At 39.7% G+C, this 15,654-nt stretch overlaps 1 protein-coding gene across 1 annotated transcript in view; it reads left to right on the top strand.

The window, feature by feature from the left end:
* The window catches only part of myrf (myelin regulatory factor), a 29,279-nt gene extending 17,604 nt beyond the window's left edge, over nt 1-11,675 (top strand). Inside the window, exons 13-27 of the mRNA XM_038278194.1 lie at nt 1,876-1,984; nt 2,099-2,208; nt 2,286-2,446; nt 2,531-2,603; nt 5,047-5,129; nt 5,224-5,292; nt 5,387-5,470; nt 5,651-5,715; nt 5,821-5,895; nt 5,978-6,208; nt 6,834-6,927; nt 7,019-7,081; nt 8,422-8,527; nt 10,832-10,906; nt 11,365-11,675. Of these exons, the coding sequence (XP_038134122.1) occupies nt 1,876-1,984; nt 2,099-2,208; nt 2,286-2,446; nt 2,531-2,603; nt 5,047-5,129; nt 5,224-5,292; nt 5,387-5,470; nt 5,651-5,715; nt 5,821-5,895; nt 5,978-6,208; nt 6,834-6,927; nt 7,019-7,081; nt 8,422-8,527; nt 10,832-10,906; nt 11,365-11,445 (1,479 nt within the window). The 3' untranslated portion in view covers nt 11,446-11,675. The remainder of the gene's footprint in view (nt 1-1,875; nt 1,985-2,098; nt 2,209-2,285; nt 2,447-2,530; nt 2,604-5,046; nt 5,130-5,223; nt 5,293-5,386; nt 5,471-5,650; nt 5,716-5,820; nt 5,896-5,977; nt 6,209-6,833; nt 6,928-7,018; nt 7,082-8,421; nt 8,528-10,831; nt 10,907-11,364) is intronic.
* The last annotated feature ends 3,979 nt before the right edge of the window (nt 11,676-15,654 follow it).

Raw genomic sequence — 15,654 nt, 5'->3', positions numbered from 1 at the left:
TTCAACAGTGAATGAGGGGAAAGGAACATTTCCATTTATAAAGTCCAGTAGTGATCCAAATGTAAACAGTGCAGGAGGAAAGGATAATCACTTTAAAATCATGGAGCAAACAGCATTGGTATGGAAAGCAGTCAGAGCAGTGCAGAATAAATAAATATGGTTCAAAAAGCAGTAGAACACAGAGTTATCTTCTATTTAAAGGGATTATTAAAAATATGATGTTTTCAAGTGTGATTTATTGTCACACCTTAAAGCTGCAGTCTGTAACATTGAGGAGAGAGCAGACTTCGACTGAAAATTTGAAGAAAAACAGGTTTCACTCCACTCCCCCACCCTCTCTGCTTCACTCATGCCCCACCTCCAAGCTCCACCCCTCTCACAGCATCTGCGCGGCTACCGCATGCGACCAGAAGGGGGGGGGGGGGGGGGGGGGGGGATTCAGCGTGTGTGAGCTGTGATTGACACTCCATCAGACGCTCCTCTGGCTGTGATTGGTTGTTTTGTCTCGTCCCGAATTATTCTTTCCAGATTGAAATACAGGCAGTAGGCGGGACCAATTGAAGCAGTTTTTTTCACAGGTTACATATCACATGTACTGCTGTCTGGGCATAGGGACAGTTTTAGCCAATATGACAAAAAAGTGATTTTTAAAAACTTACAGACTTCAGCTTTAAGGTACAAAATGAAATATAATATTTTGCATCAGATCTAATGTTAGTATTTTTTACCAGACTGGGATTCTGGGTGAGTCTGGATTAGAGTTCATCACTACAGAACTCTGATGGCGGTGGGGAGGAGGCTGCTGCATAACCTGCTGGACCTGCAGCGGGGGTGGGGGGTCATTGATGAGCAATAGACACCAAGCGTTTGTAGGGATAGTGTTTAGTTAGTCCTTTTTAAGCCTGTAAAGATGCATGTGCTGAATGCAGACATTAACATCTGCCAGCAGCGTTATTACCTAATTTGGAACTTGAGCTAAAATCACATTAAAACATTAAACCCTGAACTAGAAAAGCCCTCTGAGAGGAAATGTTGCCCCATATTGTGATTTCTACCTGTACTGAACAAAGACTCCATTCATGAGAATCCAGAGGGGAATAAAGGGAGCAGGAACAAATAAAAGCAAATGATAGAAACCTCAGTCAGTCCCATTGGGTCCCATTGGACGACAATAAAGACATTTACATTATATTTAAGCAGTAAATCAGCTCTTATTGGAAAACCCATTAAAACCTGCTAATGATTATGTTAGAGTTTCTTTTTTTTAGCTACTGTAACCAGATTGCAGCCTTATTGAAGAATTTCAGATGTTTTTTGGCTGCTTTGTTCAGTGCTGCTAGTCAGCCGAACAACTGAGTATAAAACAGGACAATAGCAGAACTACTTCCATCTTTACCTTAAAATTACATTCTTAAACAAATATATACATCACAGCCTAAAGCACTATACCTTTGAGTCCTGAGTTTATGATGATTTCTTCTACTTGCCTTAACATTATGAAGCCAAATACTGGAGAGCAAACCTGCAGGATCCTCTTTGAGAGGAATGATCTTTATATCCCTGCATGGCTCAGAATGCAGTTATTTAAAAGCACAAAGGAAAAACAACCTTTTCTTTATCTGATGCGGATAGACGTTAGGAGGGGGTACTATTAAACATGTTGCTAACCTTTTATCTATCAGGTTATGAAATTTTAAACAGCTTTTTTCAGTATTGCACAATTATCCTAATATTATTTTAGCTGTTATCTCCACTTCCTTAGATGTGCTGTCCAGCTGCATCCTCTCTTATCTGCTTTTTAGGCTGTTTTAAGTCAAATGAAGCAACCTTTATTAGCAGCATGCACCATGTGATGCCATGTCATCCTGTCATTAGGTCAACACCACAGACAATTTAAAGCGCATTTCCCAGATGAGGCTGGTCCATTACCAGTATAAGCCTGAATTCGCCGCCACTGTGGGGATAGAGAACACAGCAGAGACGGGTAATGGCCGCTCGCCTGCAAACTTCCTGTCTTCAAAATCTGCCTGTTCACAGGTAAAACCTAAACGTTGGAATATGGAGTCTGCTTCTACAGGTTTCCCTGTTTCCCATGCAGGTGTAATCGCCCAGGAGGTTCAGCAGATCCTACCTGAAGCTGTAAATGAAGGAGGTGATGTGGTGTGTGCTAACGGAGAAACTATTCCAAACCTGCTGGTTGTTAATAAGGTTTGTGTTGAAATTGTTGTTCAAAACGAAACGCGTTCAAAAGCAGAAACATATGATTCTTATCTTTATATTTCAAGGAGCGTATTTTTATGGAGAACGTCGGAGCCGTGAAGGAGCTCTGCAAACTAACAGACAACCTGGAGACTCGAATCGATGAACTGGAGCGATGGAGCCGCAAACTGGCCAAGCTGCGGCGCCTTGACAGCATGAAAAGCACAGTGAGCGGCAGCACGGTTAGGTGAGAGAAACGCAGCAGAATCTCAGCTGATTAGAGACACAGATCCGTCTAAAATGAAAATCATCTGTTTCCTGTGTTTTATAGCCAGTCTGGAAGTTATTTTAGCAGAACAGGAAGTGGTCCGCTCAAGAAGAAGACCATCAAAGCCGGATGCAAGGTGAGTGGCAGAGGTTTAGTTTTAGTTAAACCTAAACATTCTTTCTTTCTTCAAATCTAGTTCAATTCTAATCTTTTATAAAAGATCAACACAAAGCTGCGTGTAATGCTGGGGGGTTAAGAAAATTATAGTTTTCAATTCTTTTAAGGATTTTCCTAATACAGACGGTAAAAACTGCCGTAGTTTTCGGACTATAAGTCGCTCCGGAGTTTAAGTCGCATCAGCTAAAAAATGCAGTATGAAGACAAAAAAAACATATATATATGTCGCACCGGACTAAAAGTCGCACCTTTTTGAAAGGTTATTCTATCCATGGAATCGATGTTCAGCTAACTGGCGCGTGGTCGGCTAGCTACTGTACGAAGATCGCATTGTTTTATTTCCTAAACGAGCATCTGAGAAGCAGCGATAAGGCGCCAGTTGCCCTGTTGCCTACTCTGCTTGTTTTAAATATCACCACTACTATCATTAAAACTATCACTACCGTTAAAGGCCTACATGTAAAAGGCCGAGACTACAGGCCTATTTCATACCTATTTTAATCAGTTTGCTTTTAGAACATTTTACCGGTCGAGCTTATCGCCCATCACCATCCAGGAGTGTAATTCTTCATTTTAGTTCGATTTTATTTCATATCTAGCCTTCAGCCCTCAGTTAGCTTTGTTTGTCTTTTTTTCATAACCTTTAACTTTTCCTCCAGTCCCTGACCAGTTTTTCACTGCAGACAAACTGTGGTTCAGCTGCCATATTGCCATTTTCCACTGCATATTTAATCACTTTCAGCTTGAATTCAGCATTATGTGAATTTCTTTTGGAGGCATATTTCTATTCAGTCGTCATTTTAATGCTGATTTGTGTTGTTGTGGTAAGTTGTAACATTTTTTCTTTCAGTGGTATTAACAGAATACATGTTGTTGCATGCAAAGCTACACAGCGCCCTCTGGTGGTAAAAAAACCCATATATGTCGCACCAGAGTATTAGTCGCATGGCAGCCAAGTTAATGAAGTTGGCCAGTTAATCATTGATAGAAATACCTTTTCCAGAGCAACAGATTTTTGGGGTCTCTGTCCCAACTTTACAAGTCCAGAAAATCTAGATTAGATTGAGACTAAAGGATTGACTTAAGAATTAGGACCTGCAAACAGTGTAGCTGAGCAGATATGTTTGGTTTCTGAGGTTTTCCAAATAAGTGCAAATTAAATATACATTTAACGTTTAATTTGGCTATCAAATCTGTGTTATTTTGTTTTCTAACAACTTAATTCTTACAGTTGGGTGCAACAAAAAGAGCTTCAGGTAAAGTCATCAAACTCCAATTAAGCTGTTTCATTCGTAAAAACAGCAGATTTAGAGAGAATTCACATAGAATAAAGCCAACGTGTTCAGACAAAGATTTACTTTGTTTGTTTAATAGTGGCTGGATAGATGCCGTGGGGGGGGGGCAATGTTAACTTCAAACTTAAGGTATTTATACATTAACTCTGTTGTGTGTTTGTTTTATTCAAGTCATTAAATCATTGGAACGTTAAGGACTTCTCTGACACCACCTTGGTTTGCATGTGTGATGAGATGTTCAAAGCTCTGGGTATCTATATAATCTAACTAAGCTTTAAACATTTCCATAAATTGACCTTTGACTTTTCTGCTGTTTTCCTTGTTTTTTGTAATGCTGTTTGTTCATTGTTGTTTTTTAAAATCACTTGAAGCCTCCATCTAACCGATGGATCAGTCCATGCCTAGTAAACAAGGTAGGGTCCAGTCGATGGGCTGCCAAAAAGATGCGGTGTTCGCCGCAAAGATCGTCCCATATGTTGCAGTCCCAGAGAACAGAGAACAAGCAGGAGTCCAAAGACAGGTCAGGCAAACAGATCAGAACAGGAACTGGCTGAATCAGAGGTCCAGGAGTCCAAAGCCAGGTCAGGCAAACCATTCAGTTGGAAACAGGCAGGCTCATTGGTTGAGAGGAAAAACAGGTCAGGATCAGGTCATGAGAAACCCAGAGGTACTCTAAAAACCTTCTCACCCTGGCTAGAGAGGATGAGATAATCAGGCCCTGAGAACTGGAGGCAAACACCTTCAATAGAGGCAGGAGCAGGTGAATTAGATGAGCAGTGATTATAAACCAGGCCCAGTTAGACAGGTGAATGGAATGAGTAAATAAGCCTGTCATCAGCGCCAAGATCATGACATTAGGGGCAGCTGAGTAAAAGGGACTGACTACTAAAGAATTTTATTTGTACAAAAACACTTATAATCTCATTTTATATAACTGTTGAGATTCTTTGATCTGATCACATTTAATCATGACAAAATAAGATGTTTTTTTTTGGCTATAATGGAATAAAACATTGAAAATGGAGAGTATGAATACTTTTGGAAGGTATCATTAGCTGTTGACCTACAGGTTGTACAAATGTGATTTATTTAATCCTTCTCTTCCAGAATTCCCCCCCAGATCAGGGCTGCATCACTCAGAGGTTCATGCAGGGGACCATCCTGGCTCTCCTCATTGTCATGGCCTTCAGGTCCGTATGCATGTGTTTGTGCTTGGCAGTAGCACTACCTGAACTTGCTACTCAGACATCTAGTCTGATTATTTCTTGACTTTTTGTTTTGCAGCGTCATTTCAATGTCAGTGCTTTATGTGCTGACGCTCCACCATAGAGGAGCCGTCACAGAGAGAGATGGGTATGTGCTTTTCATTTCCAGATGAGTTTACCTCAACATCTGTCTATCTGCATCCCTAAAATCATCCTGTGAACTCTGTCCCTTTGTTCTCTAGCTATGTTTCATCCTGTGTTCTCTACATCTCTTGGATGCCTATCTTCACTGCCACTGTCACTGTCTCTACACCTGTCTACACATGGTACACTGCCAACTTCCATCTTTTCCTGCAGCTTTAGTTTCCTCAAGCTCTTCCAGTCGTGTCTTAAACTGTTCATTTTACTCTATTTTGAGTGAAATTGGATCTTGTGCATTTATAAGCATCTTTAAATCCTCTGAATTGTGTTATTTCATCTCTTTGTGTTTCATCTGATTGGTACAGGTCTAGAGCACTGGATTCGTCTCGCAAGAATCCCTTCTCTCCAGTCTCCACCACATCTCTACCAGGTAATTTACCTGTACGATTATGCTTCATCTTTAACGTAAGAGGTATTAAAATCAATTAAATCAACTTCATGAGGCTATTTTTTTATTTATCTTAAACTTCTGCGGCATGCTGTTCATCCACAGCTGTAAACAACCAATCAGCAACCACTCTGACATTGAGTAACAACCAATCTACACCTGGTAAGAATAATTAGCAGATCAATGCTTCCCAGTTCACGTCAAGATGTCTTCTGTGTATGGATGAACGATTTGCCTTCTGCAGGTATAAGTGTCCCAGTTCCCACGCCTGGCACCATCGTTAAGAAAGCAAAATCCAGGCAAACGGACAAAGATGGCCACAACAGGAACCGTCTCAGCCACACCTCAGCACCCATGTACTTTGCCAAATCCAAAAGACCTGTGTCCCCAAATGCAGAAGGAATGGGAACCACCAACCGCCTTCCTCCAGGTCAACAGCCAGCACCAAGGAGACAGCGCAGCTTGCATACGAATGGTAGCTGCATGAACACAGCCCAGCACCAGCACTCCCCCTGCTGGTCAATATGGGACATGCAGGGGAGCGAGGATATGTTGGAGAAACTATGCTGAGTCCCTATGTCCTCCAGCAGTCTAAGCCTATAGCAGCAGAACTATAGAGATAGATCAGGATAACCTGAGCCACTCTAACTAGAAGCTTTATCAGAAAGGAAAGTTTTAAGCCTAGCCTTAAAAGTAGACAGGGTGTCTGCCTCACGGACTAAAACTGGTAGTTGGTTCCACAGGAGAGGAGCCTGAGAACTAAAAGATCTGCCTCCCATTCTACTTTTAGAAATTCTAGGATCCACTAGTAAACCTGCAGATTGAGAGCGAAGTGCTCTGTTAGGAACATCAGGAACAATCAGATCTCTGATATCAGATGGAGCTTGGCCATTTAAGGCTTTATATGTGAGAAGGAGGATTTTAAATTCTATTCTGGATTTAACAGGAAGCCAATGAAGAGAAGCCAGGATAGGAGAGATATGATCTCTCTTTTTCATTTTCATCAGAACTCTGGCTGCAGCACCCAAATTCTGATATTTTGTCTAAAAGAAAACAAAGTCTGTTTTTTGCACATGATGCGTTTTGTTTTCCTGTCATAGGGGCAGTTACTGCGCCGTCTCTAACTAGTGTTCACATTGTAGAGACAAACCAAGAAATCACAGCCCAAAGGTGTGACCCAGCAGAGAGCTGCAGGTTGGAGCTATTTTCTGTGTCTCTTCACTTTTCCTTCAAGTATTATAAAATTTATCACATCATGTTAATCTATGTTTTTTATCCCTCTTAGCTACACGCTGTCACTTCTTAGGCAGAAAAATGCTTCAATATCACAAATTACGCTGCATATGATGTAAGTATAAGCCTGGCTGCACCGTAGCTACAGTAACAATGTGTTCTGATGATGCTTGCAGAATTTCTACAAAGCCATGAAAGGTCAGGAAATGAATGAATCTCTGCTGATTATTTTTCTTCAGTATTTTCAGACTCCCTGGCCTTAAGACTAAAACTGAATCTTAAATCTGATCTTATTTTATTCCTGTCTGTATCTAATAGACATGGCTGCTCTGATATCTGTCTTTCTATATTGTAAGATTAACATTTCACAGTTTAGTAAAGGCTTCAGGCTTTGCTGCGCTGATAAAGTCCAAACCTTGTGATATTTTACTCATTTATAGAAATTTATACCTTACATTTTTGTACATACTTCCAAATCTTCTTGGGAGATTTGTCTTTATTTTAAAAGTCTTAAGTCCCTCTGAAAATTGTTGGATGCTGTAGATTGTTTACATCGTGACCGGTCTAATTAGGGAGTACCAATATGGCGGCCGGTGGCTTCACTTTAACCCGGTAATAACCAACGGACTGTCGGCAGTCCAGGCAATAAATAGAGATAGTATGAGCAGTATGCTGGGGCTCTGAGAAGGCTGCAGGTCCCCAGAGTCCCACAGACTGACACTCTGGGTCCCTGAGCAAGACCCTTAACCCCACCCTGCTCCCCGGGCGCCGCACCATGGCAGCCCACTGCTCCCCAGGGGGATGGTTGAATGCAGAGAGGGAATTTCTCCAGTTTTAGATAAATAAAGTTCAATTATTATTTTATTCTCTATTCTGATGGCCTCTTAAATCAACTCTAAATAGTTTTATAATAAAAAGTTTGGCTGCCATCCTGTTCAGAACAAGCATCAAACTCTGCTTGCATTAGTGATAGAGTAGAGGCTCAGTGACTTGAGACAGTTTTCATGTAAGGAAAGACGTTACGATCAGAGGTGGATAAAGTAAAAAAAAAAATAAATACTCTGGTAGTATTAGAGAAAGTTCAAAAGGAGCCATTCAAGAGTTTTCTCAAGAAAGAGTAAAAAAAAATTTGGTCCAAAGTCTCCTGACCTGTTTAACTTTAGAAAATGATGTCATAGAAAGGATCCAAGAAACACTTCCTTTATAATAACCTTTATAAATCCTCTGTCCTTTACAGTTAAAAATAAACTTTGAACCTCTAAAGTTAGAAGATAATTCAGTCACACAAAGAAGGGCTCAGAGGAACGGAGCCGTTAAAGTTTAGCTCAATGTTAGACCTGCTACAAAACAACCTAAACAATCTGCTGTTAGTAGATCAGCCCTTAGATTCTCTTCAGATCACTAAATTGCTTGGCGAGGAATATTTTGATCAAATTTATACTTTTCTTTTTTCAGGTCAAGAAATAATGTGTGGGTGAAACAGTGTGGAGCCACTAAAGGACGTTTATGTCTCAACCGCACAGAAACTGACCTCTATAGCGGACAGAGAGCAGCAACGCAGGTACATCTGATCCGCATTTCTATACAAGGATTTTAGTTACAAGCAGTAATTTATTTATTTATTTTTTTTTTTTAAAGAAAGGGGATGGTGGACTTTTTTTCTAGAAGTATAAATCACCTAATTGATCTAGTCTATTAAGGTACAGCTCTATGCATGGCCTGGTTGTTCCACGTCAGGTACGCCTCTCATTGACCAGCAGTCAGTCCCTGGACTGGAAAAACTATCTAAATAAAGTAAATAGGAAAAAAATTATTAAATGAAGTGTATTTAGCCTCGATTTGAGCAGGTAAATGAGATAATTTACCTATAAAATGAGTATTTTTACTCTTAAAATAAGTTAATTAGATAAAATGCACTTGAAATAAGACAACATAATTGTTTTTTCTTATTTTAAATCTAAATTGTTTTGTTCCATTGGAAAAAAATTCTATTTTATCTCCTCAATTCAAGAACAAATGCAATTATTTTAGAAAAAAATGACTTTTTTTTCTCTCTTTTTTCCAGTGTGGACTGGCATGGCTATCACTGCCCCTCCATGGTTAGGGACTAATGCAGACAAATTCAATGTTTATTTTATCTTAAGAAATTAGAATATTTGGGAACATTTGAGCATTTTTCTCACTTATTTCAGATTTATATCGATTATCAAAAAGAGTGAACTATTTCCAACCCTGAGTTCTTGTCATTCAATGACTATGGCTCACAGATAATAAAAACATTAATCTCTATGTCTGAAAAGGTAAACTGTAGAGTTAAAAATATATTTTCTACAAGCTGATGAAGATTCTCAGTCATCCAGGTCATCGTCATTCCAGAAAAGTTTTTTAAAAAATCCACTGGACTTTGTTTCCAAGTTTAAAGATGTTTCTCTTCCATCCAGGAAGATTTTTTCAATTCAAAAAACTTTTTTTAAATTGAAAAATCCAAACATCTTCAAACTTGAAACCTGTCAAACTTATTTCTTGCCAAAATTCAGCGTCTCACAAAATTACAATATTGCCTGAGTTCAATAGACAAAGATATTTCAAATAGAAACTCATTAATTTCTATGTACTTCATTTCTATGTTTTTAATTCTTGATCCTGAACGGCTTTTGCAGGAGTTGCTGTATCGGTGCGTTATTGCATGGAGGCCTTCAGCTGGAGGAAACCATGAGGCGGAACGTTTCCTCCAAACTCTGAGACTCTGATTTACGGTGGCTCGTGATTAGCTTACTTTACTAATTTTAATGCTGCCTAAATTCATAAATAAAGTTTGTTGGATGCAACCCTCTGTGCCAGAGACGCTGCACGCCCTGCGCTTGTAGTGGAGAGTTTAAAGGACTTCTGCTCCTGTTCTAGTTAATGGTTTTCCCAACATTCCCAGTGTTGTATTACACAACATCAATATAAAAAATTAAAAAACAATTCACTGGACTTTGTTTTTCTAACTTTGAAAATGTTTCGATTTTCTAATAATAATTGATTGAAAAATCTTCCTGGTTGGAAGAGAAACATCTTCAAACTTTGAAACAAAGTCCAGTGATTGATTTTAACTTTCTGAAATGACGATGACCTGGATGACTGGGAATCTGCACCAGCAGGTAGAAAATCTATTTTTAATACAGAGATTTATGTTTTTATTATCTGTGAGAAATATTCACTGACTGACAAGAACTCAGGGTCTGAAATAGTTCCCTCACTGCAAAAACAATTAAGAAATAAGTAAGAATTTATTAAATTAAGTGTATTTATCCTGAATTTGAGCAGGTAAATAAGATGATCTGCCAATGGAATTAATATTTTTTACTCTTAAAATAAGATAATTAGATAATGTTCACTTGAAATAAGACAATTAAATTATTATTTTTTTTCTTATTTTAAATCTAAATTGTCTTGTTCCATTCGGAGAGTGTGTCACATGCCTCCTCAATTCAAAAACACTTATTTTAAGAAGAAAAAATATCTAATTTAGATTTAACTTTTTTTGATAAATGATATAAATCTGAAATAAGTGAAAAAAATGCTCAAATGTTCCCAAATATTCTAATTTCTTAAGAATAAATAAACATTGAATTTGTCTGCATTTGGCCAAATTCCACAAACCAACAAATTTAAATTGGAGTTTAAAAGTGACATAAGTTAAATTTTACCAGTTTATTTAAACCGTGAGTAAAACGTGTCAGAGGAAGCGAGTCGATATGAAGAAGCTGGTTCCACAGACCAGGAGCTGCCATTAGAAAGTCCGCTTCACCTCTGGGGACCAAACTGGACTCATTTTTGTATCTGTAGATTTTGACCATAGATCTGCTTGTATGTTTTTAAGGGGACTCGTCATCTGTGGTCGGTGCCCGTGTCATCTTTCCAGGACATCACCTATCACTTCCGTGTTTCTCACTCTGTGAGTAAACCTGACCTCAGATACGAACCATGAAACCTGCCTGCCGGCTTTTCTGTCACTTAGTGAACCAAAATATGAATGTATGGATTCACCAAAGGTTGCCTTTTGTATCTATGCTTCTTTTTCTAAGTCTGCTTCTGTCTCCTTGAACCCCAGTGGGCCTCAGCAGATGGCCGCTCACACTGAGCCTGGTTCTAATGGAGTTTTCTTCCTGTTCAAAGGGAGTTTTTCCTCTCCACTGTCGCTACAAGCATGCTTAGTGTGAGGGATTGCTGAAGAGTCAATGAGTCGATGCAATCAGCTGGTTTTCCTTAGATAGAAAACTTTGAATCAATCTGACTGGATGATCTGGATCTATAAAGTGACCTGAGATGACATGATGTGAATTGGAGCTATAGAAATAAACTGAATAGACGTGAAATGATTCTAATCTGGCTGTTTTCTTTTCCTCTGAACAGGGAGAAGTGAGCTGTGCCACAGAAGAAAAACTGCCGTTGCACTCTGACTACCATTTTCTGATCCGCAGTAACTGTGTGTGACGAGGAAGACGAGGAAGATGAGGAAGACGAGGAAGACGAGGAAGACGAGGAAGACAATGCGCCTCGCTGTTTTTTTCCTGCTTCTGGTTTTAGATGCAGACTCTAACGATAGGAGGGGAACTTTTCTGATCACTGTTCAAGATTTTAAAGATATTCATGAAGAACAGGTTGTGCCACTGACCCTGCTGTAATCCCTAGCAAATGAATTTATGGAATAAATCCCTAATCCCTGTGATCACTGGATTACAGCCCCCCCCCCCCGCGTAAAAAGCCAAAAAATAAATCCATCTTCGATTAGACTAGAATCATTCACAACCTGAAAAAAAATCTTTGGATTGAAAATTGATTTATTCAAAGATTTATTCATGTTATTACATGAAAGGCAGAGATAGGAACCTCTAAGCATAGCGTTTCTACACTCCAAAATCTATGATCTTTTTCCAGCAGCTCTTCCAGCATATTTTCTAATAGGTGGAGACTGAGAATGACAGGAGAGTGAAACATTTCTCTGGATCTTAAATGTTTTAGTTTAGTTTGGACAGATGCAAACGCAGCAGAGCAATAATCCCAACATCTTTGTTTTTTCTGTTGAGAAATAAAATAAAAGCTTCCAGAGCTGCAGGCAAACAACATTATAGATTCTCCGTCACACATAACAGGAAGCACAGGGCGGCTTCACCACTGATCTCTATTTATTCACTGGATTGCTGATTGCCTGGAAAAAGTGGAGCCACCGTCCACCATCTTGGTAATCCCCTCTCCCAGGGAGATGCACAGTGATAATGCCTCCCTGTTTAGCATTTAGCTGCTAAAACCAGCAGTTTTCTGTCTGCAGGAAGACGTTCCACTGGTAATTTCCCAGTCAGTGGATGAACTAAGCAATAAATCCATCTATAGCCGATGGATCCTATAGTTTAGTCTGCAGACTAACATCAGTCTGGCTATCTCAGACTGACTGGAAGACATTGACTGAGTTAGACGCTGACATTGGGTCTAACGTTAGAAAATAGAAAGTAGAGGAAATAGAAAGTAATTCACTGAGAAATGTTAATGTAGGAATTCTTTATTCAGTGGATGATGCTGTCGTTTTTGGAGTTTGTTTTTATTTCTTGTTTGAAAAAGTCATGAGCTGCAATATATTGCTTGTTATTTTGATCGAAAAAAATCAACTCAAACATTTGACCCATTTATATATATATATAACTGTTTTCTCCCCCCTCGGGGGGGGGGGGGGGGGGGGGGCGGTCCTCTCCCAGAGGCCTGGGAGTTTGAGGGTTCTGCGCAGTATCTTAGCGGTTCCTAGGACTGCGCTCTTCTGGACAGAGACCTCTGATGTTTTACCTGGAATCTGCTGTAGCCACTCTCCCAGTTTGGGGGTCACAGCAGCCCCCAGTGCTCCCATTACCACTGGCACCACTGCTGCTCTTACTTTCCACATCTTTTCTAGCTCCTCTTTCAGCCCTTGGTATTTCTCAAGCTTCTCGTGTTCTTTCTTCTTGATGTTGCTGTCGCTTGGGATTGCCCCATCTATCACTACTGCCTTCTTCTGCTGTTTGTCGATCAACACGATGTCTGGTTGGTTAGCCATCACCTGTTTGTCAGTCTGGATCTTGAAGTCCCATAGGATCTTAGCTCGGTCATTCTCAACTACCTTAGGAGGTGTCTTCCATTTTGACCTTGGGACTTCCAGCCCATACTCATGGCAGATGTTCCTGTACACTATGACAGCTACCTGGTTGTGGCGTTCCGTGGATGCACTTCCTGCCTGCATTTTACACCCTGCTCTCACTGGGGACGCTTGTATAGTAGCATTTCATCAGTACCAAGTTTTCTGCTCTAGTCCATCTATGTCTTGTTCCAGTAGCCAATTTGTCATCACGTTGCCCTGGTTCCCTAGCAACTGACGCGGACCTTGTTAACCCGGGCGACGTCCGAGCCGGTATGGCTCTTGTATTTGCGGTTTCACTCATGCCTGAGGTAGGCCACTAAGCACAAAGGACCTTGCCTAAGGGTCCACCTGGATGTCCATGCCGGGGATCGAACCACGGCCACCTGTGCCGGAGTCGTGTATATATATACATACAAATGTATATATATATTTATATATTTCATTTCCAAAAGTGATAAACTAATGATGTACATGTAATGTACATCATTAGTTTATCACTTTTGGCTCATCTTTATTATTCTGCTCCATTAACACATTAATTTTATTGCGATGGATTGTATAATATGTTATATTACATGATTTAAAGACTTCTTAATGACGCTGCAATGTGATTGGCCTATTTTTTTATTCTAAGTTAAAGTTAATCCACTGATGCTCTGAAACAACCAGTCTTTGTCAAAGTGATGAATTAATCTTTATTTTAAAAGTCTTAAATCTCCCTTAAAATGAAAAAATCATGGTCGTTCGAGGCTGTAGCGCACGGTTGTTTACATCGCAACCAGTCTAACTAGGGAGTACCAATATGGCGGCCGGCAGCTTTACTTTAACCCCATGCTACCAGCGGTTAATCAGCAATCCAGAGAATAAATAGAGATCTAGAGGCTTCACACAGTCAAAGGGGGAGCGGTGGTCAAGTGGTCAGAGCAGTCTGTGCTCTAAGAAGGTTGCAGTTCCCGGTTCCATCCCCACAGACTGCCACTCTGGGTCCCTGAGCAAGACCCTTAACCCCCCACTGCTCCCCTTAACCCCACACAGAGGCAGCCCACTGCTCCCCAGGGGGAGGGGTTAAATGCAGGGAGGGAATTTCTCTATTATGAGATCAATAAAGTTCAATTATTACTTATTTCCAGCCTGTTGGATGGAAGTTTTACAGACTTTGATGAATTTCCTGGTGACATGTGATCATCATCGTCCATCACTAAGGCAGAGTAAAGGTTGGCCTTAGCGTGACGTCATCTTTATCACTGTGGAAACAAAGTTATCTGTTCTAAATGTTCAAGCTTCTCATTAGATTAGAATCTATAGTCAAATATCAAATATACTTTAGTTCAATTGATTATATCTGAATTCTTTCTGTTTCCATTGATTTCCTGGTTTAGTTTATAAAACTATAACATGTTTATATCGAGTAAAGGTTTTTAGACGTTTCCTGTGGTTCTGCAAGAAAGATGGAAATATTTTGAGGCTTTTTACCTGTTTTTGTTTACTTTTACCAGCGATGCCAATAATCATGGAGGCTGAGATGAACTGTCACGGCCGAGCAATGTTCAAAAATGTATTTTTACATTTCATCCAAATGTCTTCCAACTCTGAATATTTACTGTAAGCCTTCAGTAGTGAATATACCTCAGCGCTGCACACTGGCATCTCCTTGGTCTCCACAGTGGAGCTTCATTAGGGGCTGTTTTTAAAATCCACTGTGTCTTTAACCAAGGAACAAACGAAACACTGGAGTTATATCACTGTATAAACCATGATAAATGTTCATGCATGTGACTCGTCAGGAGTCCCTGCGGAGGCAAAGCTCTGCTGATGGATGAGATATGAGCCTGAGTCGCATGCTGTTGCAGAATCACTGGTGTGTAGAATAAAACTGGAAAAATGAGCAAATGACTGGAAACAAACGTCATGCAAACACTGTTTAGCATCTGGAGCCGAAACGTCCTTCACTGACAACATTTCCTCAAACACTGGAGTAGCTTAGATTGTACTTTGATAACTGGACAATGCTGGTAAAGCATGAACTGATGTTTCTTCTTCCAATTCAAGTGCATTTCCAATCACTGCTTTAAAATGATGCATCAGAGGTTAGAGGGAAGGTCTTCAGACGGGTTTTGGATCAGAAATCTGGGGCACTGATTCATTTGGAAACTTTGTACTTCACTGTGTATTTCTCTGGAGTATTGTTAAATATATGTATACCCCGTGCCTAAAACAAGCTCAGACTATGCAGTGAAAACCCTTATAATTCAAATGTATTTTCTCTTCTTTTAATTAGATTATTATTATTTTTCTGCTTAATTTCATGAATTAATGTGTTGATGAAAATCCCCCATTCACTGTGTGTTTTAAATTAACCTATTATAAAGAAAAACAACAAAATGTAACTCAAAAATAACATTAACAATGAGCAGGAAGAACAGCCATCAGACAAAGATTATAGAATTTATAATGTAGACTCTGTATAATGCTCTCAGTCTATTCCTTTGGCTAATGTTCTATTTTAGCTATTTAAAAGCACCAGTAAACGTAATGAAACC

This window comes from Cyprinodon tularosa, unplaced genomic scaffold (assembly GCF_016077235.1).
Source record: "Cyprinodon tularosa strain WSP-4 unplaced genomic scaffold, ASM1607723v1 ctg1393, whole genome shotgun sequence".
In the NCBI taxonomy this organism is placed as follows: domain Eukaryota; kingdom Metazoa; phylum Chordata; class Actinopteri; order Cyprinodontiformes; family Cyprinodontidae; genus Cyprinodon; species Cyprinodon tularosa.
The sequence above is the reverse complement of the archived record's forward strand: the minus strand, read 5'-3'. Positions and strand labels throughout refer to the sequence as shown.